Source organism: Pelophylax lessonae, assembly GCF_965119305.1.
Source record: "Pelophylax lessonae genome assembly, chromosome: 2".
Taxonomy (NCBI): domain Eukaryota; kingdom Metazoa; phylum Chordata; class Amphibia; order Anura; family Ranidae; genus Pelophylax; species Pelophylax lessonae.
This window is the reverse complement of record NC_138769.1, coordinates 385,667,436-385,692,870: the sequence shown is the minus strand read 5'-3', so window position 1 is coordinate 385,692,870 and position 25,435 is coordinate 385,667,436. Positions and strand designations below refer to the sequence as shown.

General features: G+C 42.1%; 1 protein-coding gene across 1 annotated transcript in view; it reads left to right on the top strand.

Annotated features, from left to right (window-relative positions):
- Positions 1-25,435, top strand: part of SSC4D (scavenger receptor cysteine rich family member with 4 domains) — a gene marked incomplete at its 5' end in the record, with an annotated part of 66,472 nt that overhangs the window by 15,786 nt on the left and 25,251 nt on the right. Inside the window, 6 exons of the mRNA XM_082244324.1 lie at positions 1,328-1,360; positions 6,307-6,612; positions 15,046-15,117; positions 21,720-22,034; positions 22,949-23,029; positions 23,119-23,193. Of these exons, the coding sequence (XP_082100450.1) occupies positions 1,328-1,360; positions 6,307-6,612; positions 15,046-15,117; positions 21,720-22,034; positions 22,949-23,029; positions 23,119-23,193 (882 nt within the window). The remainder of the gene's footprint in view (positions 1-1,327; positions 1,361-6,306; positions 6,613-15,045; positions 15,118-21,719; positions 22,035-22,948; positions 23,030-23,118; positions 23,194-25,435) is intronic.

Genomic DNA, 25,435 nt, shown 5'->3' with positions numbered 1-25,435 from the left:
AAGAATTGTTGCGGTTTAACAGGACAGGTTCCAGTCAGAACAGGCCTCGCCATGGTCGATCAAAGAAATTGAGTGCATTCGGCGTCATTTTAAGAGGTTGTCTTTGGGAAATAGACAAATAAGTGCTTCTAGCATTGCTGCAGAGGTGGAAGGGGTGAGGGGGGTCAGCCTGTCAGTGTTCAGACCATATGCCACACACTGCATCATATTGATCTGCATTACTGTCATCTCAGAAGGAAGCCTCTTCTAAAGATGATGCACAATAAAGCCCGCAAACAGTTTGCTGAAGACAAGCAAACTAAGGACATGGATTACTGGAACCATAACCTCTGGTCTGATGAGACCAAGTTACATTTATTTGGTGCAGATGGTGTCAAGCGTGTGGTGGCAACCAGGTGACGAGTACAAAGACAAGCGTGTCTGGCCTACAGTCAAGCATGGTGGTGGGAGTGTCATGGTCTGTGGCTGCATGAGTCCTGCCAGCACTGGGGAGCTACAGTTCATTGGGGGAACCATGAATGCCAACATGTACTGTGACATACTGAAGCAGAGCATGATCCCCTCCCTTCAGAGACTGGGCCCCAGGGCAGTATATCAACATGATAACGACTCCAAATACACCTCCAAGACAAACATTGCCTTGCTAAAGAAGCTGAGGGTAAAGGTGATGGACTGGCCAAGCATGTCTCCAGACCTAAACCATATAAAGCATCTGTGGGGCATCCTCAAATGGAAGGTGGAGGAGTGCAAGGTCTCTAACATCAACCAGCTCCGTGATGTCACCATGGAGGGGTGGAAGAAGACTCCAGTGGCAACCTGTGAAGCTCTGGTGAACTCCATGCTCAGGAGGGTTAAGGCAGTCCTGAAAAATAATGGTGGGAACAAAAAATTGACAATTTGGGCCCCAATTTAGACATTTTAACTTAGGGGTGCATTTGCTTTTGTTGCCAGCGGTTTAGACATTAATGGCTGTGTGTTGAGTTATTTTGAGGGGACAGCAAATTTACACTGTTATACAATCTGTACACTCACTACTTTACATTGTAGCGGAAAGTGTCATTTCTTCAGTGTTGTCACATGAAAAGATATAATAAAATATTTACAAAAATGTGAGGGGTGTACTCACTTTTGTGAGATACTGTAAAATAGTTTCACCTTTTGATTTCATTTACTGAAATAAATAAACTTTTTGATGATATTCTAATTTTTATGAGATGCACCTGTATATGTATCTATGCAGTTAAAAATATAGGGTTAGAAATTATTTTAGAAAGATTACTTTTTTTACCAGTATGCTATTATTAACACAACCTTATTTTGTTTGTAGAAACGATATCTGTGATGAGAAGAGAAGAGGCAGGTGAGATTATATTACTACTAAAGTTGTCTAGATAATATTTTACTACTAAACATGAATATAAGTGCTGATTGTAATGTAATTTTTAAAACTACCTGTAATTTACAAACATTAAAGTGTTACTAAGCCCACAACAGTAAAATAGTCTGTATATGCAGTAAAGCAGGCTTACTGTACTGACTGTGGAACCTAAGGGGTTAATCCTCTTAGTTGTGTAAAAACGCTGTTTGATCCTGTCTTCTCGGATCCTTACCTTCTTCCAGAGTCCCCAATATACACTATATTACCAAAAGTATTAGGACAACTGCCTTTAGATGGACATAAACTTTCATGGCATCCCATTCATAGTCCATAGGGCTCAATATGGAGCTGGCCCACCCTTTGCAGCTAAAACAGCTTCAACTCTTCTAGGAAGGTACCGTTTGTTAGAGCCGGCGATCGGCTTTCTGGCGGTAATGACTGATGTGGCTCGGGAGCCGCTTGATTGTTACCCCAGCGAGCAGGACGCCCCCCCTCCCTGCTCGCTGGGGTAACGATCAAGCAGCCCCCGAGCCGCATCAGTCATTACTGCCAGAAAGCCGATCGCCGGCTCTAACAAACGGTACCTCCCTCCCAAACGCCCCACCTCCCAGCGCTCCCATCGCTGTGAGCTCGCACACATAAGAAAACGTATACAGAAAGTCGCGCCGCAAATTAAATTGCTGTTCAAACCACACATGTGAGGTATTGCCACGATCGCCAGAGTGAGAGCAATAATTTAAAAGATTTTTATTGACCATTGTCGCCATTCCACGGGTGTGCACAGTTTTAAACAATAACATGTTGGGTATCTATTTACTCGGCATGACATCATCTTTTACAATATACAAAAAATGGGCTAACTTTACTGTTTAGTTTTTTTTAAAGGCAGTGAAATGTAATTTTTCATAATTTTTCCCAAAAAAAATGGCGTGACAAAAAATACCGCGTGACAAAAAATATTGCAATGACTGCCATTTTATTCTCCAGAGTCTTTGCTAAAAAATATATATAATATATGGGGGCTCTAAGTAGTTTTCTAGCAAAAAATACTGATTTTAACTTGTGAACAAAATGTATCATAAATGGACTCGGCCCTTAAGTGGTTAAGGGGGCACACTGATGGGACACCTGATGTAAGGTGCACTTTGATGAAGACACCTGATGTAAGGGGACACACTGATAGGAATACCTGATGTAAGGTGGCACTGTGATGGCGACACCTGATGTAAAGGGGCACTTTGATGAAGACACTTGATGTAAGGGGGAACTATGATGGGGAGACCTGATGTAAAGAGGCACTCTGATGAGAACACCTAATATAAAGGAGCACTCTGATTGACACACCTGATTTGATGGGCACAAATGATGTAAGGGGCACTCTGATGATGGCACCTAATGTAAGGGGGCCTTCTGTTTTAAGAAAGATGATGTAAGTGGGCACTCTGGCAGGAATGCCTGATTTAAGGGGGCAGTCTGATGGGGACACCTGATATAAGGGGGTACCCTGACGGTGGCAACTGTTTTATGGGGGGACCTAATGTAATGAATCACTCTGGTAGGGGCACCTGATGTAAGGGTGAACACTATTGTAAGACATTTACAGAGTATTACCAGAGTGTGTGGAGAAAACAGTAAGAAGAGCGCAATAGCGTGTGGCTGCACCAGAAAAAGGAAAGTAGAAGCATATAATTTTTCATGGCACAGACTTGAGATTCAGACCTCGGCCATAAGAGAATGTTATTGACTGAACCTCCTTGAATTCTAATTCACTACCCCTGGTCTATGGGAATGTTTGAACATTCTTCCAGAAGCGCATTTGTAAGGTTAGGCACTAATGTAGAGGAGAAGGCCTGGCTCGCAGTCTCCGCTATAATTCATCCCAAAGTTGTTCGGGTTGAGGTCAGGAATCTGTGAAGGCCAGTCAAGTTCCAAACTTGCTCATCCATGTCTTTATGGACCTTGCTTTGTGCACTGGTGCGCAGTCATGTTGGAACAGGAAGGGCCACCCCCAAACTGTTCCCACAAAGTTGGGAGCATGAAATTGTCCAAAATGTCTTGGTATGCTGACACCTTAAGAGTTCTCTTCACTGGAACTAAGGGGCCAAGTCTAACCCCTGAAAAACAACCCCACACCATAATCCACCCTCCACTAAATGGTTTTGACCAGTGCAAAAAGCAAGGTCCATAAAGACATGGATGAGCAAATTTTGGGTGGAGGAACTTGAATGGCCTGCACAGAGTCCTGACCTCAACCCGATAGAAAACCTTTGGGATGAATTAGAGTGAAGACTGTGAGCCAGGCCTTCTCGTCCATAACAGTGCCTGACCTTAAAAATGCACTTCTGGAAGAATGGTCAAACATTCCCATAGACATACTCCTAAACCTTGTGGACAGCCTTCCCAGAAGAGTTGAATCTGTTATAGCTGCAAAGGGTGGGCCAACTCAATATTCAACCCTACGGACTAAGACTGGGATGCCATTAAAGCTCATGTGTGTGTAAAGGCAGGTGTCCCAATACTTTTGGTAATAGAGTGAATCTCCTGATAGTACATAGGCTAGAGGCTAGGGGACAAGCTTCACATGCTCAGTTTAGTGCATTTTGCTAAAGATTTTTTTTTCTTGGGGGGTGCATGCGATCAGCACAGGGCCAATAAGCACTGTCCAGACAGAGGGTCAGGGGTCCTGCGTCCTCATTAGACAATCATGGGAGAATGGAAACTCCTCCTACAAGCTTTAACCAGACACTGATAGAAGTCACAAGATTGCTCTAACTGCTGATGAGAAAAGGTATTTAGAAGTATATATTTACTAAAATTATTGAATTTCCATGTTCTGTGTACTGTGGGAGACCAGATATAGTGCATGCATGGTCCTGGGTTTAGTAACTCTTTAATAGATGTATCTCTTTATTATTGAATTTCCATGTTCTGTGTACTGTGGGAGACCAGATATAGTGCATGCATGGTCCTGGGTTTAGTAACTCTTTAATAGATGTATCTCTTTACAGGGGTAAAATTTTAGAGGATAATAGAGGTCTTTGACATTTTGAAAGTGAAAAATGACACCAGATCTGTACTGGTAATCTAGTAATTTTGTCAATGGCCAAAAGAGCTAGTGCATCCTATATTGTTTGTAAACTAAAATATTCTTCTTTTTTTGCTGCTCAGCATCACACATCTGCGATGTTCAGTGCTGCCTAACTTCATGGTTCCTTGGGATTCACAAGGATAGACCCAAGGCTATAGCCACATTATACCAGCCCACATCTTTATTTATGACACAACTTTGCACCCCTAGACTTTGTAAAGTTATGTAGTAAATACAGATGTGGTCTGGTACACTGCAGCTGCATATTATCTTTACTCTTGCCCTTGGCTTCAGTAATGAAACAGAATCATGTAGACAGCCCACAGCTAATTCCACAACTTCACAACTCTGTTATATCAGTCAAGAAAATCTAAGCGTGCTTTGAATGATTGTATAACATAACTCCATAGGTATGTCTAAAAAGGAATAAACTGCTATATTAAAAGGAAATTCGTAATTTTTACTTGGTCTGAATGTCCATGGACAAATTTTCATGCTTAAAGTGTATGCAAACCCTAACAATGAACTTCTCCTTTTTGCTCCCCTTGGTCTTTTTTTTTTTTTTTTTACAATTTTGTTAAATCTTGATAAGTGCAAAAAAACCTATTGATCGTCAGAAATTCAGAGCTGTGCAGTGACCTCGGAAGACTTCCTGTGTTGTCTCAAAGAGAGATAATACTTTAGATATTTTTACAAAAAGTAAGATATGCATCCCTAAGTTAAAGTGTTACTAAACCCACAACAGTAAAATCAGTTTGTATATGCAGTAAAGCATGCTTGTTATACTCACTGTGAAACCCAAGGGGTTAGTCCTCCACATTGTGTAAAAAGGCTGTTTGATGCTGTCTTCTCTGATACTCCCCTTCTTCCACTGTCCCCTAACCATCTCCTGACAGAACAGAGCCTTTGGAGTCACTCTGCACATGCCAAGTTTGGTGTGTATTGCTAGAGAGTTTTTTTTCCCTTGGGAGGGTGCATGTGATTGGCACAGGGCCAATCAACACTGTTCAGACAGAGGGTTAGGGGTCCTGCAGCCTTATAGGACAGTCAGAGTAGAATGAAAACTCCTCCAACGAGTTTTAACCAGACACCGATAGAAGTTACAGGACTGCTATATACTGCTAATGAGAACTTTATATTTACTAAAATGATTGCATTTCCATGTTCTGTGTACTGTGGGAGACCAGATATAGTGAATGCAGGCTCCAGGGTTTAGTAACACTTTAACTGACTTTCATGACTGCAATATTAACCAAAAAACAAAGGGGTCAAATATTTAAAGATTTTTATTTTATCAGAAGATATCATTTAGATTGGAGTTGTGCAATTTACCACTCTTGCTTGGTCCCTCATGCTGTCACTACAAAAATTTGTTTGTAAATTTGCAATATTAGCACTGGCCTGACACAGCGTCATGAGAACTAGGCCAAGAAACCCTGGATCCATTCCTATTGATTCATGAATGGTTTGCAGTTCTATGTAATATGACCATGGTATGCTGTTTGAGGTAATAAAAGTTGCTGAGTGATGTTTGTCTGATTCTCATTCGTAAGTGGCCAACAGATCCATAGAGTGAGCATTTTATTATGGTCTGAGGCTCATTTGACATCTTTATATTACTTCATTTCAGTGTTAAGGTTATGCAGTTTAAAGCTGATGATATTTTAAAAGTATAGGAAGTACAGATTAGATTGATAGTGGATGCTTTACTTTTAAGTGTATTACAGGAATAACATAATGCAAAAGGTTGGGCAAGGCTTCTAAAAAACAAACCATCTACAAAAACACATTTATGTAGTGATGCAAATTCCAACATTTTCATTGATTATTTTTCCTGCAGAAATACAATTAGTGAATGGAGCAAGCCGCTGCCAGGGAAGAGTTGAAGTTCTATACAATGGAACCTGGGGAACAGTGTGTGATGACGATTGGGACATTGTAGATGCAAACGTGGTTTGTCGACAGCTGGGTTGTGGCCATGCTATATCTGTACCAAACCGCCTCCTTTTTGGTCAAGGCACAGGACCAATTTATCTAGATAATGTGGATTGCAAAGGAAAAGAAACGGCACTAAGCCAGTGCAGAAGCCTTGGATGGGGAGTTCATAACTGTTATCACTACGAGGATGTCGCTGTCACCTGTAATGGTAAAAAGGTTTGGTTCCAGTCTGTCATAGAAATGATTAAATAAAAGGTTATGTTATATGTTGAATTATGGTATTTATATATGATAAGACATGAATAATACCAATGTGCACCAGTTTGGTCAGGGGGAAAAGCATATATTGGGACTGATTTTTTTTTTTTTCCCCATAGAAATAGGTGGCTACCTATATCCTGCCATTCAATGGAAAACCACCTATTGCAAGCTACAAAAAATGTTTAGTTTAGGAATAAAAAAAAAAAAAAAAAAAATCAAAATGGCATCCTGTTGTATATACAGTATATATTGTACAAAAGTCAGTTTGACCCAAGTTTAATAAAATGGAATTTAATAACATTTTATGCCAGATGCCTCCTTTAGCGTTTACAATAAAATAATACTGTTTACAATATAATTGTATTGATAGACCACTTGAGCCCTGGGCACTCTTTTATAATTGGACTGCATTTACATACAGTATTTAAGTCCTAATGCCAAGTTAAGTTGCCCGTTGTCAGTGGGGTTGTGCACTAGTACTGCTGGTGATTAGTGAGAGCTAGGGTTTAGTGATTCTCCCACCATGGTGGCTTCTAATCCTGCTATTTATCACTCCTTAAAGGTGTTCTTTATCAATATGCAAACACAATTTTTCTCACTGAAAATCCTGTGAAATATTCTCTGGATTTCCTAGGAGCCCCAGCAGCCATCTTAAAACAGGCCATAATCATACCCTACCTCCCCTTGCAGGCAGCAATAGATAGATCTCTGCAGTAATGATGGTTACAGAAACTAGAGCTACTGAATAATATAGTAAGTCAGGGGTGTCAAACTCGATTTCATCACGGGCCGCATCAGAATTATGGTTGCCCTCAAAGGGCCGGTTACATCTGTAGGATTAGATGTCCAGAGCACCCCATGCCCCCTTACATGCGATGTCAAGAGTCACCCTCCCTTCCTTGCATCACAATGCACCCCCTTACCTTGTGCTGCTGCCAGGAAGAAGATGCAGGTGGATGTGGGAAGAAGTACAGGGTAGGAAGGAGAACCAAAGGAGGGTTGGAGTCAGTTTCCAGAGTGCTGAATGTGGAGACCAGGGGAGGCAAAGGTAGTGTTGCGGCTGCACAGAGAGGTGCAGGATCTGTAGGAGGAGTTCTGCTCTCCTCTCTGCTGCAGACTGCTGAGCGTGGGGGGGGGGGCAAAGACGAGCCTTTTTGCAACTGCACAGAGGAGTGCAGGATCTGGCAAAGGAGTTCTGTTCTCTCTGCTGCCTACTACAGAGACAAGGTGGGGGCAGAGACAAGAGGGGTGTCGCAGCTGCAGGAGAGGTGCAAGGGCCACATGAAATGGCCTGGGGGGCCGCATTCGGCCCGCGGGCCTTGTGTTTGACACCTGTGTAGTAAGTGATCTAATGCTACATAGAGGAGGTAACCTTATGTGTTAGCTGGTCAGGCCCCCTCCCTGGCCTGACCAGCTAGCATATGAAGACTAAGGCCTCTTTCACACGGGCGTTCCGTATGTCCATATATCACCCCATCTGTTTGCGGGTGATATACGGACATAATACATGTCAATGGCATTGCGGATGTCAGCGGGTGACCATCCGCTGACATCCGATTTGCATCCTTTCAGTTCTGTTCCTTTTTTGGAACGGAACAGAACCCTATTTTTCTTCCATTTAAAAAAACGGAAAGAACGCAAAATGGGACGTCAGCGGTGTCATCCGCTGACATCAGCAATCCCCATAGACATGCATTATGTCCGTATATCATCCACAAAAGGATGGGATGATATGCGGACATAAGGACCGAATGACACAAGTGTCATCCGTGTCCGTAAAAAAAAAAAAAAAAAGTGCCGGAGCGGATCACAATACGGTCCGCTCCATGTGAAAGAGGCCTAATGGTCTTAGGGAACCTCTGCTAATATTTACTATATAGCTTACATTACATTAATATGAACACTAAGCAGCAATATAGCTATTAGGAATGTGGCCTGCTTACTGTATTTGACACCCAGGGCTGCTCTATAAAACGCAGTTATTTTTAGTAATAATAACAAATTGAAATGAATAATAAAAATGGACAAAAAATAAGGTCTTGTTCACAGTGCGATTTCTCCTGCATTTGCTATCACACTACATTAGGCATGGAAATGGAAATCACATTATTACCTATGGTGTCACATCAATGCAACATGGTGAAGTGCGTTTTTTGAAAATCAGGCATGTGGGTGGATACCGACTGTAAAGTAAAGATCTTTCTAGAGCCTGGATCAGCTGAGTCATGTATGTCAGCCAGCAGCGGACTTTACCCCACTGTCGGCTGAAAATGGGTCACAGGAGTGCAGCATGAACTGTACTCCTGTAATCCCCAGGAGAATTATAGCCAAAGTAGATTTTGCTATACCAGCACTTCTTTAGGTGTAGCATAGTACCCTTTTGGCCCCATATAAATCTATGTGAGTGCATAAAATGTACATGCATTTTTATGCATGGTTTTGGGAGGGTTTTGTGTATGACAACCTGTCTCCTACTAAAAAATAAAAAAAACATGAAGCATGAAAATGCATCAAGAACATTTAAAACGTACAAAAACACACTACAAAGATGCACTGAAAAACATCTGGCTATGCAGCAGCACTAGTGTGAACCTAGACTTAATACACATACTGAAAAGGGCGGTATTCTCTCACATTAGTGGTCAATGAAGAAATATCTGTTTACTATGATGGTCAATAGAAAGGTGCCCCCCTACATCTGTGGTTAGTGAAGTGGCCCTTTAAATTAGTCACCAGTGTGGTGCCACCTTGGTGTTAGTGGAGAAGTGCCCCATTATTCTAGTGGTCAGTGGTAAGAATGCTTCTTACATAGGTGGTCAGTGGGAAAAAAGCCCCTTACATTGGTGGTCAATAGTAAAAATGCCAGTTGCAGATAGCTAAAAAGATCATTAGTGCTAGGGATTATTTACCTAAGAGTCAGAAATTTCTAAAAAAAAAAAACCCTAACTGCATAGCAAAACCCTAGGGTTCCATGGAACCCTGACTGAGAAAGACCGCTCTAAAATATCTGCGGTTATTGCAATAGTGACAAACACTTACATAAGCGTATGAAATGCCATTTAGCAATTTTGTGTTTGCAAGCCTGCGGAATGGGCGCTCTCCTAATAATTCCTATCTAAACCAAAACACGACTGGATCTTGTTTTACTATTGCACTAACAATTAATGCAAATAGTTATTTATTACCCGTGTGTCTTACAATATAACATGAAAAGGAAAAATAGGTCTTTCTAGATGAGTTATACTATTTCACTGCATTATGCAAAACTCGTATTTATTAGGCATCCTTTCAGCCAGAAGATGTTGATTATACCTTGTAATTAATATCTGGTGCTGCAATAAAAATACATAAAACCTTTGGAATAAGGATAAATATATTTAAATGTGCTACTGCATTAAATTAAATTAAAATGAAATATAACATGAAAAGGCAGACCCTCCTTACGTGATATGGGCACCACCATTAGTATTCCCAGATAATAGAAAAAAATTATTGATACCACTTGTTCAGTACAACAAGCATCTCGAATAGAAAAATGGCACACTTTCCCTACCAGTAAAAACAGGGCAATATTGTTGTCCACAAAATGGTCCGGAACTCTAGGCTAGTGTAGGGGAACAGCCCTAACACAGTTTTCACAATAGTATCCCGATACTGTAAAACAATACAAGAACCAGTTTGAAAAGGCCGTGTAATTAATTGTACCTACAGCAATACAGCCTACCTACTACAGAAAATGCCCTTCCTAACCCCTGGCCAGTGGGCAAACAAGTTTGCAAGGTGCAAGAATAACAACAACAGTCAAGTGAGCTCTTTAAGGTGTCCAATAGGGCTCTCATCACCCTTGTATTAGGCAAAAGTCCTCCCTGATGCAGTCTGTTCCAGCAATAGCCACTCCGTAACTCAGGATGAATTGATGGTAATAGGATCAGGACCTACAGCTCCAGAGTGTTAAAAGGCAAAATGTCACTCACCAGGCTTTGGGCCTACCTATTAAGCTTGCATCCATTGGTCTCTCCGTCGTCTGCTCTTTTCTCCATCGTCTGCTCTTTTCTCCAAGCACAGTATTTAAGTTTCAGCAGCACATGGTTCTACACAACAGCATTGGATCAGTAGCACAGCTCACAGTCCTGTTCAGCAACACAATCTCTGGTGGGCACAACAGCCTATAGCATGCTGTAGAAGAAACACAATTCAGCATCATATGGCCTTGGGTCTCTTTGGCACACTCACCCTAGACACAGCACAGCGGCCATGTGGCTCTCAGAAGCAAAGTCCTCCACAATTTTCTAGCAGCACAGGATACTCTACACAGTCTAGCTCTCTGGCTGTCCAGCCTATCTCTGGGCTTCTAGCACACTCAGTTCTGGCAGCACAATGGGACACTATAACCAAAGCTTTCTCGAGCTGCACCGTATTCTGCCCTGGGCCATGCTGTTCTCCCCCTAAAGCTTAAGAAGGGGGCAACAGTCTGCAGGTGGAGGTGACGTCCGCTTAAATGGGCCACCAGTGGGAGCTACACATATGAAACAACATTTGCCACCCTTACTAGGGATGAGCCACCCAATTTACACAAGCCAGAGTCTCTAGTTGAGTAGGATACCTCTCTTGAGAAAACTGCTTGAGGAAAATGAGTGATCTACTTTAATGCTATTTACATCATTTGCTACCATGTGTGATTTGTGGGTCCTTGTCTATCAGCTCTAGCATTCTCTCTAACCCAGGTATGACACCTAATGCTGTCTGCCACAGACATTTAGCAGGTGTGAAGGGCATGAACACGCAAATTGCAACTGACATTCTGCATCAGATACTTAGACTATTGACTAGAGTCAGTGGTGTATTTTGGTTTTGTGCTTCCCTAGGCAAGTCTAAAATTGGGCACCCCCCTCCCCCCTCCTATGTAAATTTGCCCCACTCCTTCCTTTTTAATGGATGTGACTCCCTCCAAAATTGAAGGACTACAAGTCCCAGCATGAACCCATGAGATCTCACGAGAGGGGGTGAGAGAGAGAGAGAGAGACAGGGGGGGTGGGTGAGGGAGGGAGAGAAAGAGAGGGGAGGGATGAGAGAGAGGGTGTGGGTGAGGGAGGGAGAGAGAGAGAGGGGGATGAGAGAGAGAGAGAGAGAGAGAGAGGGCGGATGAGAGAGAGAGGGGAGAGAGAGAGAGAGAGAGAGAGAGATAGGGGGGGTGAGAGGGGGGGGTGAGAGAGGGGATTAGAGACAGAGAGAGGGGGATGAGAGAGGAGGGTGAAAGAGAGAGAGTGTGAGAGCGAGAGAGAGAGAGAGCGAAAGGGGGATGAGAGAAAGAGGGGGCAATGAGAGAGAAAAAGAGAGGGGGTTGGGGGGTGAGAGAGGGGGGATGAGAGAGAGCGAGAGAGAGAGAGGGGGGGTGAGAGAGAAAAAGAGAGGGGGCTGTGAGGGAGAGAGAGAGGGGAGAGAGGGGGATGAGAGAGAGGGGATGAGAGAGAGAGGGGGGACGAGAGAGGGGATGAGAGAGGGAGAGGGGGGGGTGAGAGAGAGAGGAGGGGTGGGAGAGAGGGAGAGGGGGGGTGACAGAGAGAGGAGGGGTGGGAGAGAGAGAGAGAGAGGGATGAGAGAGGGGGATGAGAGAGTGGGAGGGAGAGAGGGGGTGAGAGAGAGAGAAAGGGGGGTGAGAGAGAGAGGAGGGGTGAGAGAAAAAGAGAGAGAGAGGGGGGTGAGAGAGGCAGCTCTACCAATCAGTGGCCAATAGAGTCTAAGGTGGAGGGGAGGCGACTTTCTTGACGCCCCCCTGCAAAGTGCCGCCCTAGGCCTGGGCCTTGTCAGCCTAGGCCAAAATACAGCACTGACTAGAGTGCCTATGAATATAATGACTGCTTACACAGGTAACGGATAGGCTTCAACTGCATTTTCTTTTTTATTTGAAGGATAGTTAAACCTTCTGTTTAAATCAGTTAAATACTTCCAAGGCCAATCAAAACAAAAGGTGTTCAGTCTCTTTCAGTTCAAGTTCCTTACAAAGCAGCCACAGCCTAAGTGAAGTCCTGACCCTTGCCGGAAGCTGCAGAATGGTATTCTTGAACTCAGTGGTTTGTCTGTAGAGGTTTGGCACTTGCCCTACTGTGTTAGACCTATTATTCTGCTGTCAGCAAAGCTTATGCTCTCTATTGATTTGAGAGATCTGGTACTGAAGGGCGTGTAGAACCTCTGTTGAGAGATTATTGCTTACCCACATAGAGCAAGGGTTTTACTCTACAGCATGCTGACTGAAACACTACTCAGGTTGTGACTGCTTAAGGGCTCTCTCACACGGCCGCTCCGATTTCTTCTTCCGCTGCGGCACTTTTTTTTTTTTTTTCACGGACACGGATGACACTTGTGTCATCCGCTCCGTATGTCCGCATATCATCCCATCCGTTTGCGGATGACATACGGACATAATGTATGTTTATGGGGATTGCGGATGTCAGTGGATGACACCGCTGACATCCGATTTTGCATCCGTTCCTTTTTTTTAATGGAAGAAAAAATAAAAACGGAACAGAACTGAAAGGACACAAATCGGATGTCAGCGGATGCTCATCCGCTGACATCCGCAATCCCATTGACATGCATTATGTCCGTATATTACCCGCAAACGGATGGGGTGATATACGGACATACGGAACGCCCGTGTGAAAGAGCCCTTAGAAAGAGAATGAACATTTAGACATTGGACATTTTTCTTTTAATGCACCTGGAATGCATTTAGTTGATTTTAGCACCTCAGCACAAGCAGAGGTGTCCACATCAGTTGTAGAAATCCATATCTTGCTCCAGTAAGAATTAATGTGAAAGGCTGATTTACTAAAACTGGGGAGTGCAAAATCTGGTGCAGCTCTTCATAGAAACCAATCAGCTTCCAGGTTTTTTTCTTGTCAAAGCTTAATTGAACAAGCTGAAGTTAGAAGCTGATTGGCTATAAAGCACAGCTGAACCAGATTTTGCACTCTCCAGTTTTAGTAAATCATCCACATGATGTGTGTGTTACACACTATATTTTCAAAAGTATTGGGACACCTACCTTTATACGCACATTAACTTTAATGGCATCCCAGTCTTAAGCTGGCCATACACTAGCCGAAAAATCGTTCAAACTCATTTTCGAAAAATAAAAATCGGCCGTGAGAGCAGACGATTGTGCCATCATGTAATGACCAAATTTCGAACTATAAATCGCTCAATGGACATTTTTCGTTCAGTTTGTTACATATGCCTAGTGCAAACAGTTCAGAAACACATTAACCTTTAAATTTATCGTTCATTCGGCAGAATTTTCCAAACTGTTCCTTCAATTTTTCGGCTCTGGAAAGTTAAAAATAATTTTCTATTTGTGCCCATTAACTGGACGAAAAACGAACGATCGGACCAAATGACAGATTTTAAAACAATTTTTTTGCTAGTGTATGGCCAGCATTAGTCCGTAGGGTTCAATATTGAGTTGGCCCCCCCTTTGCAGCTATAACAGCTTCAACTCTTCTGGAAAGGCTGTCCACAAGGTTTAGGAGTGTGTCAATGGAAATGACTGACCATTCTTCCAGAAGTGCATTTGTGTGGTCAGACACTGATGTTGGAGACCAGGCCTGACTCACAGTCTGCACTCTAATTCATCCCAAAGGTGTTCTATCAAGTTGAGGTCACGACTCTGTGCAGGCCAGTCAAGTTCCTCCATTCCAAACTCGCTCATCCATGTCTTTATGGACCTTTCTTTGTGAACTGGTGTGCAGTTATGTTGGAACAGGAAGGGGCCTTCCCCAAACTGTTTCCTCAAAGTAGGGAGCATGAAATTGTCCAAAATGTCTTGGAATGGTGATGCCTTAAGAGTTCCCTTCACTGGAACTAAAGGGCCAAGCCCAACCCCTGAAAAACAACCTCACATCATAATCCCCCCTCCACTACATGATTTGTAATAGAGCACAAAGCAAGGCCCATAGAGACATGGATGAGTGAGTTTGGGGCGGAGGAACTTGATTGGCCTGACCTCAACCCGATAGCATATGATGAATTAGAGCAGAGACTGCGAGCCAGGCCTTCTAGTCCAACATCAGTGCCTGACCTCACAAATGTGCTTCTAAAGGAATAGTCAAACATTCCCATAGACACACTCCTAAATCTTGTGGACAGCCTTCCAGACTAAGACTTGGGTGGCATTAAAGTTCATGTAGGTGTAAAGGCACCTTTACTTTTGACAATATAGTGTATGTGTGTTTGTGGCACTTTATAAAATGGTCAGAGAAAACTGTGATTTTCATATCTGCTGGGGATTCTACATTAACACACATAAAATATTGCTTTGCTTGAATTTGGCCTACATAGTTTAGTAACTGATATTATGCCACTGTGTAACTTTTTTTTTTAGAAATACTGCCAACGCCAAGTAACAAGGGACAGTCCACAAAAACGTCATCAACATCTTTGCAGAATGGTCTAAGTAAGTTGTATTACTCACTCATTTGTATTACACAGTATGGGCCTGATATGGGACTAATGTGGTAAACTCACTTGTCTGGCTGTCCTGATCAGAGTGGTTATTGATCAAATGTTCACAAAGGCTATATGCAGCGCACTGGTAAAGTCAGGGTATCCGTGAGAAAGAAGTAGATTCATTGGAGGATGATGAATAAATGAATAAAACTTGCTTCCATATAAATCATAAAGTAACACTTATTATGTGGGCATAGATAAAGCACACAGTCCAGAAAAAAACACAGTCATGTGTAAACAACACATTTAAAAGGTAAAAGCCCAAGTCTCATCCCACCTCAAACACTAAAAGGAGGGCCCAGCACTTGTGATGGAAACAGGTTCAAGGTTCACATACCAGCTGAAAGGCACGCTGGGACCAGCTGTTGGGGTCCCGCTGAGAAGGCACACTTCAGTGTGGTGTGTAGTAAAGCTGGAGCCCACCAGGAAGATGGCCGCTCACAGGATGGTGACAATAATGCTGCAGGCCAAGGGAGATGATGCGGCCACTCCAGCGGCCTGTGTCAGAGGAAGGGGAGGGACCAGGGGGCTCTCTCTCTAATCAAATAACACTTTTCAAAGTTCCTGGCTTCTTTGTCAAATCTCTTTGTCACATTTTTTATTGATCAAATCTTCCAGCCCCTCCACAGCAGTAGCAGCTCACTACTGCAGATCAAAACGATCCCCAGTGGGTGCTGCAAATAGCAGGACTTTAAAGTGGAAGTCCATCCTAACACTAAATTCTCTTAATCTACAGGCATCCACAAAACTAAAACTTACCTATCTAGCCCTGTAAAGAAGAAATCGCTATACATTACTTTTTTGAAGACACTCAGATCCGGTGTAACGTTAGAAAACCATACCTCGTGAAAATTGCATACCCACGTCACTTCCTGTCAGAAACATAATGGAACAGCTGAGCAGCGTAGCATTGCGCATGCTCGGAGGGTATGGAATTTTCACGGTAGTGTGTGCATTGTTACACCGCCTCAGCTGTTGCGGCGGTTACATTAAAGGTTACATTAAAACAGCTCGGCTGCAATATGAGTAATCTCCGCTCCTATCCCTGTCACTTCCCTGATCTCGGCTACTAAATGTAAAAGCGGCGGCGGGTGTATGGAATCTAAATTATGATTTATATTTTCATATTCCCACCGCCGCTTTTACATTTAGTAGCTGAGATCAGGGAAGTGACAGGGATAGGAGCGGAGATTACTCATATTGCAGCCGAGCTGTTTTAATGTATCCGCCGCAACAGCTGAGGCGGTGTAACGTTACAACACACTACTGTCAAAATTCCATACCCTCCGAGCATGCGCACTAGACCGCTCCTCAGCTGTTCAATGACGTAGGTGCTGACGTAGGTGCACCGGAAGTGACGAGGGTATGGAATTTTTATGGGTATGGTTTTTTCACGGAACACCGGTCTCCAGTGGTGGAAGCACTGCAGAGGAGACAGCCTAGTGGAAAATTAATGGGAAGTGATGTCACCCATAAACTTCCATTCCGTTGTCTGCTGCCTCCTCTGCACCCGCCCACACTGAGAAGCCTCCGCTGACAGCTCAGCGTGGGACCAGACCGGATCGGCTTCAGAAAAGGTATGTATAGATTTCTTCTTTTCAGGGCTAGATAGGTTAGTCTTAGATTGCCAATAGATTTACAGATTTTAGTGTGAGGGTGGACTTCTACTTTAATGAATGCCCCCCAGACACAGGGAGCTTGCTGGAATTATGCTAATTTACAAAGGGGGAGTAGGAAGGGGTTAGAGTGTATGTGCACACACAATTTTTTCTTTTTTATAGATTGGGGAAAGAACTAGAGAAGTGTTACAGTGATTTTTCTTTCTTACTGTCACGTTAACAACAGTTTCCCTAGACCAGTGATGGTGAACCTTGGCACAACAGATGTTTTGAAACTACATTTCCCATGATGCTCCTGTACTCTGCAGTGTAGTTGAGCATTATGGAAAATGTAGTTCCAAAACATCTGGGGTGCCAAGGTTCACCATCACTGGTCTAGACAGTAAGTAAAGGAAAATCTTCAAGGGTAACACAGATAAAAATAAAATGTAATTTTTTTTAATTAAAGTATTTGAAGTCTACTGTCAGTTTTTCACATTTTAATTGCTGACTGTGTACCTGTTACAGATTTTTCCTCACCTCCTATCTAGTGAAACATTGTCTTCTTGAAAGGCAGTGAGGGAGGGTAAACTCTCTAACGCATCCCTGGATAGCAGTATAAAATGATTTCCAAAAAACAACAATATCTCTCCTGCGCTCAAGTGGTATGCGGGAAGGTGAATCTTCTAGGTGGTTTTATGACACAAATGAAGTGGTCTTGCTGCCCCCCTCAGGACCAAGGGTATCCAAAAGGCACTACAAGAAAACAACAAGAGAAGGGCGCACCGACCTTGTGCATTACCACTTAAAAGTTTATTAAAATCAAGGAAGAGTAGCGTACAATATACTCACAAACGTAGCATATGAATAAGCATATAGGAAATGGGCACCGCTCGCTCCCAGGACACTTCTCTACTGCTGGATAGCGTGATGGCGTCCTCAAAACATGATGTGTCTTACGCGTTTCGAGGGAGGACCCTCTTCCTCAGAGCGGCGTACCCTTCTTTGATTTTAATAAACTTTTAAGTGGTAATGCACAAGGTCGGTGCGCCCTTCTCTTGTTGTTTTCTTGTAGCAGTATAAAATGGACAGGGTTCTAATCCTTCTTCACACGATCCAAAACTAAAAATAATGTTTCGGCTGGACATACACATTAAATGCATGCTACTCTTTGTAAATGTACTGGGTATTATACTAAGAGAATGGTGCTACTATTAGATAAAAAGGGATGAAAGAATCAGAGAGCAAAGAGATTTTTTGATGATTTATTAACAAAATGTGTTATTTTTCCAATCATTGTTTGATTTTTTCTGACTGCACTTAAAAGATCCCTACTTTTTTTTATAAGCCTAATGCTGAAAATTCCTAAAATGCTCTTCACTTTAATTCACTTAATTTGAATCGATCATCCACACTAAGCTGCATCTCTGATTTCTCACTCACTATGGTCATCCATGATTTACTGTTATAGCACGTTGTTCCTGGGTGATGCTGAAATGCATGAAAAGAAGAACATTTTTGCAGACATTTATATTTCTTAACTGATTTTCCTAACGACAAAAAAAAAAAAAGTGCCTGACCCTCTTTTTTTTTTCTTTTTTTTTAATGCAACACAACAAACACACGTGTGTTGTGTAACGTGCTGCAGAGTGGGTGGATTGCCTACTAATGTAACAGTTTATTAGGGTGACCCATGATAAATGATTACGGATCCCTTCTCAGGCTATCAAGGTCTGATGCGTGCGATGTTGCTGGCTAGTGAGGGTGCAGACTGAAGAAAGGTCTGTCCAGAGATATGGAGCCTAGCCACGATATGCCTCACCCGGCCCGAGTGGTTAGCAGGTAAAAGCAGCCTCAGCTCCATTCATCCAGACCACAACTCCAAAATGTTTTGCCCCTGGATGAATGGAGCTGGGGCTGCTTTTACCTGATAAACACTCGGGCATGGTAAAGTGTGCAGTGGCTAGGCTATCTCTTCCTATTTTTGCAGTATATTAGGGTGCTATTTAAAATGAACAGCAATGCAATACACCACGCTACATGCTTTGCCCTTGTTGCAGTAATGTTTTAACACACATTACTATAAAGTAAACATCTAAATGGGCCCTTTAAGGCGCTTCCAGATAACAGAGAATTATTGCTATTTGCAGCCAGATTAGGGAACATTCATATGTCTGTAGGCCAATCTCTAACCTCATCAGACATCTCCTGCCTATACACTTCTTGGGGAACAGTGAAACAGCTGGGATGGATTTTTTTTCTAGCCAATTTCTTTAGTTTTCCATTAAAAAAAAAAAAAGGCAATTTTGAATGTCTATAAAGTGCCTGAATCCTGCATAATCCAAAGGCCAGGCCTGGAATGTTTGCAGGCACCTTTGGCCTGAATTTTCTGTTTAATTAGTTCTTATTAAGGTTTTAGAAGGAATACAAGACATTCAAACAGTCCATGAGCAGTACTAGAACAAAAAGGTACTTTCTTGACATCATTGGACAACGGTAATAACAGAAGATTATTATAAACGGTACAGATAATAAACATTTTCCAAGAACAGTAAAAAAAGGTAGATTCATAAATTTAATGAAATATCATTACATCACTATTGCAGATCACCCCTACGCTTGGTATTGGGCTCACCGCGGAGTCAGACGCCCCAATGGGGACTAAACTGTGTCCAAATCCGCAGCTTGCCTCTTAGTTGTGAAGTAGCGCTGCGGGGGAATAGGTGCCACCAATGGCGGCAGCCACACTTTGGTATGGGCCAGAGGGTTAGTCACGTAATGCATGGACTAGCTAAATAACATAGTATTATAAGAAGGCAATATAGGTCAAGGAACTAGACCACACAAATAAAAAAAAAAAAAAAACATGCAGGAAAGAAAAAAAGAAAAGAGAACAAGGAAAAAAGGAAGGAACCAACAATAACCACCAGAACAATAGAGGCCATTTGTCATCAGTCAGAGTAAATATCAGTATCCTTAGCTGTAACCTATGACGGCACTGAGCCCAGGAAAAGTGTAATACATACAGACCATCTATGCAAGCATTGTGTAGTAGAGCCATTGCGAAAGGCAAAAAACTCCTCATAGGAGCAGTGGGAGTGCACTCTGTGGATAACATCCGTAACGTTTGGTACCACTAGTGATCTCCATTTGGAGGTAATATCCAACTGTGCAGCTATCAAGATATGGGTAATAATCGCCCTGTACTGTTTGGGGAACTGGTCAATACCAAAGCCCAATATTGCCAGCTCTACTTTGAGAGGAAAGATCATAACGGTAATTTTCGCTATATGTTGGGACACAGAGTTCCAAAAACTACGGAGGCATCTGCACCCCCACGTTATATGTAGCAAGGTGCCCAGAGCATCACAACCCCAGCAGAAAATGCCCGGCGGTTGTTTAAAAATACAAGCTATACGCACTGGTGTCAAGTAGCTCCTATGAAGAAGTTTCAAAGCTAGTTCCCAATGGTTTGTACAATGAGAAAATGTAAGAACTGAAGATGTAGCTGACTCCCATTCCTTAAGAGTGTAGGTAGTTTGAAAATCTTTCTCACAATTTAGCATTCTTGCAGTCTTAGTATGTGCGGTACAGGAGTGTAGGTATGAATAGAACCATGATATGCCCCCTATTTTCCGAGTCCTTTTGGACAAGTAAGACCACACTTCCGCTGGATGGCCTCCATTTTCTAAGGACTTAGTGCATATTTTGGTGGGTAATTAGCATCCTTCACTTGACATTATACTATAATGTACTTTCTGCTCTCTAGATTACACTGCTTAAAGCAGACCTAAACTATACTGCAAAATTATATTTATTATGTGCTCTGGGTATTTGATTGTACAACACTTACATCTAGACCCTATCCCCACCTAAACCTCTACGTGTGGAGGAGGGCTGGACTGGACATGTGCTCCTCAGATATAAATACAGTTACCCAGCATTCTTTGGGGCACGTCCCCTTCTAATTGGCCAGGACTGTACAGACATCCAATGCTCTCATCAACCAGATTTCCACCCAGTGTCCAATATCCATAGCTATTGGACCAGTGTTAATCATCCAGACAGCATGAACAGCACTAGAGCATACTGAGAAGCCTCTGCTAAACAATCACAGCTCTCTGTTAAGCAGACAGCACACAAATTTGGCTGACTGTCTCCCTGTTAGGCAGAGAAAGCAAAAACTATATACATTCACTCTAGCACCTAACTAGGAGGGCACTACACCAGTATGCCCAGTCAACCCCTACCCTGTCCGTCCTAAAGTGATCTTTGAAAACTCATTTATTCAGAGAAGCCTACCCCACTTCTTCTCAAAAAACTATACTTGAGTTACCTCGATTAGATCATCCCCAGCAGCTATCACCTTTTGTACCACCTCCCACACCCTTCCGAGTGTAAGTTCCACGAGCAAGGCTCTCCTATTACTTCTGTATTGAACTGTGTTGTAATTGTGGTTTCCCTCTTTATATTGTAAAGCGCTGTGCAAACTGTTGGTGCTAAATAAATTCTGTATAATAACAATATTAACAATTACTCCTGGGCAGCATGTCACATATGTATTAATGTGTGAGCTCTGTTTTGTCCAGGAGTACTGTAAACCTAGGCCAGTGTAATGAAGTGTCCCCATGGAGTGGGTCATTGACAGCCTGGGTTCACAGGAAGTGGGTTGAGATGAAGCTGAGGATCATTCATTCCAGAGAAGGACCAATGTTCAGTCACAGACCAGGACCAGAGAGGAGGTGAGTATTGCAGCGAAAGCTGCTTTTTTTATTTTATACATTGCTAAGTCAAACTATTTTTTAAAACCTTTTGTAAAAGTGGAGTTAAGTGTTACAGTGAACTGTGCCTGCTATTGAGATGTTGGAAACTGTTTAAGAGCTGTGTCAGTTTTTGTAACCGTGTATGCTTTCTATTTTGTGAACTATAACTCTTTTTGTATTCATTTTAGGGGATGGCAGTATCAGACTGGTCAGTGGAGCTGACCCCTGTCAAGGAAGAGTAGAAGTCTTTTATAAGGGAAATTGGGGAACAGTGTGCGATGATGACTGGGGAATGAAGGATGCAATGGTTGTCTGTAGACAGATTAACTGTGGTCAAGCCCTGGACTATAAAAGCAATGCTTATTTTGGATATGGAACTGGTTTAATATTACTGGATAATGTGAACTGTGATGGCTCAGAAACCTATCTATCGGCTTGCTACAGTCTCGGCTGGGGCATCCACAACTGTGGCCATCATGAAGATGCTGGAATCATCTGTGCTGGTAAACTACAGTACTGCTCACATTCTAGTGATTTCTGATATGCTATTTCTGGAAGCAACCATGATGTGCAGCAATTAGTACACAATGTCAACTTCATTTCATTCTCTCTTCATCATGTATACATTGATCTAACTGGTACTGAAGAATCACATCGAAGAGTAAGATAGAGATGGGCACATCACACGTCACCAGAGGCATTTCTTCTAACAGTGAAGTGATTAAGATTGTCCAGTCTCTGAAGTGGAAGTTATTTGTCTGATGTAATACACAAGTGCACTAAGATAATTAGCTTTTATCGGAAGTGGATATCCCCATCCTCATAATGCTTATAAAAGGTTGACTTTGTACAAAACATTCACATTTTAATATTTTATGATATTATGCTTAGTTATTCCAATGAGTAACAATTCTGAATCATGAGTGTCATTAAAAGGCACTTAGATGTTTACCACAAAATCTTTGTTATCCAGAGCTGTGTTGCCTCAGACTATGTGTGCCTTAAATTAAAGGAGATTGTTTTTTTGTTTTTTTAAAAGTGGAACTGCCATTACAATTTACACTGCATGAACCAATAGAGCGCAAATAAGCTTAAGGTGACTGCAGATAACTTTTTGGTAAATCAAACATTTTGGTTGCCTTATGGAGCCTCCAAATGCAAGCACACGCTGCACACTGGCATCAGATCAAATTCTGGAGTTGGTGCTCTGGCACACTCTGCCTTCAGCACCCTATAATGCAATGGCCAATAGAGAATCTACATTTGACTTTAAAATGGTGAGTGGGGAAAGGCTGCCCTTTGGTGACTTTAAATCATAGCTGCTGTACCATGTTCACTTTCATTAAAATGGAGAAGTTTTAGCTACTAGACTGAAACCTACATCGGCACACAATGTACTTTTTCAACTTTTTTCCAGGGCATGGAGTTTCAACAACACCCCCAAACTTCACTCCTGTAGCTCAAGATACTGCAGAGTCAATTACTGACACAGCAACAGGTAAAACACAAGCGGCTTTCTACTTGTTACCCCATTACTGTAATGAACAGCACTCAGTTTATCATTTGTGTTTTCTTTTTTATTTATAGCTACATGGGGTGAAGGTCAACCTTCTCCTGAGACAGATTTATTTACAACTGAATTTTTCCATCCTGGAAGAAAGAGTAAGTTGCTTAAAGTAAAGAGTAAAATCTACCATCTGTTCCTTTTCCTCTTAACAAATATTGGCCCGATTACAAATACCACCAGGACTGTAATCTATGTTGTCTTGCTCTAGCACTGATCCTTTGACATTTTAAGACCAACATTTGGGAAGAAAACATATTGATCTTTGCAGGTGGAAAGCCTTTAATCAAGGATTTTCCCTTAATGCATTAACCATTGTATATTAGGCATTGGTAAAGCTCTACAATGTATTTTTTTATTGTTTGGATGGAGTGAGGCAAAGTTGGACCCCCCCAATAAGCTTTATCTGCTGTCTGTTAACCTACGAAGGATATGTTATTCCTTAGGTTTCTATGCAGTTATGTTCTTTATATATTCTGATGGAAAACCTACTAATGGAGTAGTTACACCAAAATGATATTGTCTTTGCAACTCTTGTGGATTCCCCATAAAAATATATGAAGAATGCCCTCTGCAAAGTGTCAAATGATTTCCAATTTGTAAATTTCGGTCTGTTATTCCTGGTTTAACATCACTGCTTACTGGATGTGCTCACTGCTCATTTCAGACAGGCCAGAAACAGAAAGGGTACATAGTAAGCTGTGTTGATGAACCAGAAGATAAGTATGTCAACTGATATAAAATCAGTGATGAATGTTTAATGAACAGCTGCACTCAGTGTATTGCACATCCCAATACTAAAACATAACAATCAAAAGAAATTGTGTTGCACTCTGAATATACTCAAACAAACATATTCAAATAATAAAAATCATGTAGTACTCATACACTGATGAGAATAACGTGCTATAAGTGCAGAAAAGGAAATTCTTCCATATATACATGTAAAGTTGTAAACAAGTCCATCCATAAATTATATTTTTCAATAAAGTGCCAGGTGAGGTATACAGATTGATTATTTCCAATTAAAGTGACAATTATTCTGTTCAGAGCATAAAAAACTTCAAATAATGTTCATTCAACATGCCAAATCTTCAAATGTGGAATTGGTGAGTGATATAGACAGAGGAATCTCAATTCCAAATACTGGTGGTGACACAGGTGCTCTGCACATGCTTAATTACAGTCCAAAAGTGCTCCAAGTGATCCCTTGTCTCACTTACCAGATGAGGAGACCCCAAACGAGGTCTAGCCACGCATTAGTGGGCATCACCCACCACTGTGGGTATGTAGGTAGCACTCCTTTCACAGGACCCGTATGTTAGATGTGTCATCCAAAAGATCACTTGATAATGCGACAGGTTAATTGTCATTTATTAACCAGACAGGTGTATCAAAAAGGAACACAATTGCTCATTTCACAATTTCCAAGCATATGAAATGTATTAAAAGAACAGTATTCTACTCACAAGTAAAATTATTACATCAGGCATTCAAAAATTATCGACCCGCGCCCCAGCGGGTGTGCTGACATCACCACTATGTCTTCCAACCCAAATGTACGCTTTGTCTCAATAGACTTCGTCACAGGGGCAATGGATATGCCTTTGCCTCTGTGATGAAGTCTATTAAGACGAAGCGTGCATTGGGTTGGAGGACATAGCGGTGACATGGAACACAGATGAGGGATCACTTGGAGCAATTTTGAATTGTAATTAAGCTTAAGCACATGTAGAGCACATGTGAAGCACCTGTATCACCATCAGTATATGGAATTGGGGTAACTCTGTCTATATCATTCACCAATTTTATACCACATTTGAGGATTTGGCATTTTGAATAAACATTATTTGAAGTTTTATATGCTTTGGTATAAGGAATGATTTTGTCACTATGACTCCTTGACCAACACACCCCCTTTACCTTACCCAAGTAATGTACAAGAAACAAAAACTGGAGTTCAATGGCCAAAGCAGCCTTTTATTAAATAAAATTTTATAAGTTACATATACAAAACATACAAATAACAGTCAGTACAGTGTGAAAATGTGGAGCTCCAAGGTCCTTTTAGGCACCACTACTTCAAGTACCTGCTTAACCAAACTTAGGCCTCCAGCCATAAAAACACAGACTCGGAGATAACACAACTACTAGCAGGTACAACTCAACCAAACTACAGGGAGCCGTACCCAAGACAGGTCCCTACCAATGTACATTTATCAATTAAAGCACATGCAAGGACTTTGTACTCCACCACGGTGCACAAACATGACACTTCATATTTTAGCAACCCTCCACACCCGCAGGGCCCTTAGCACACCATCCTCCAACCCCAAACAC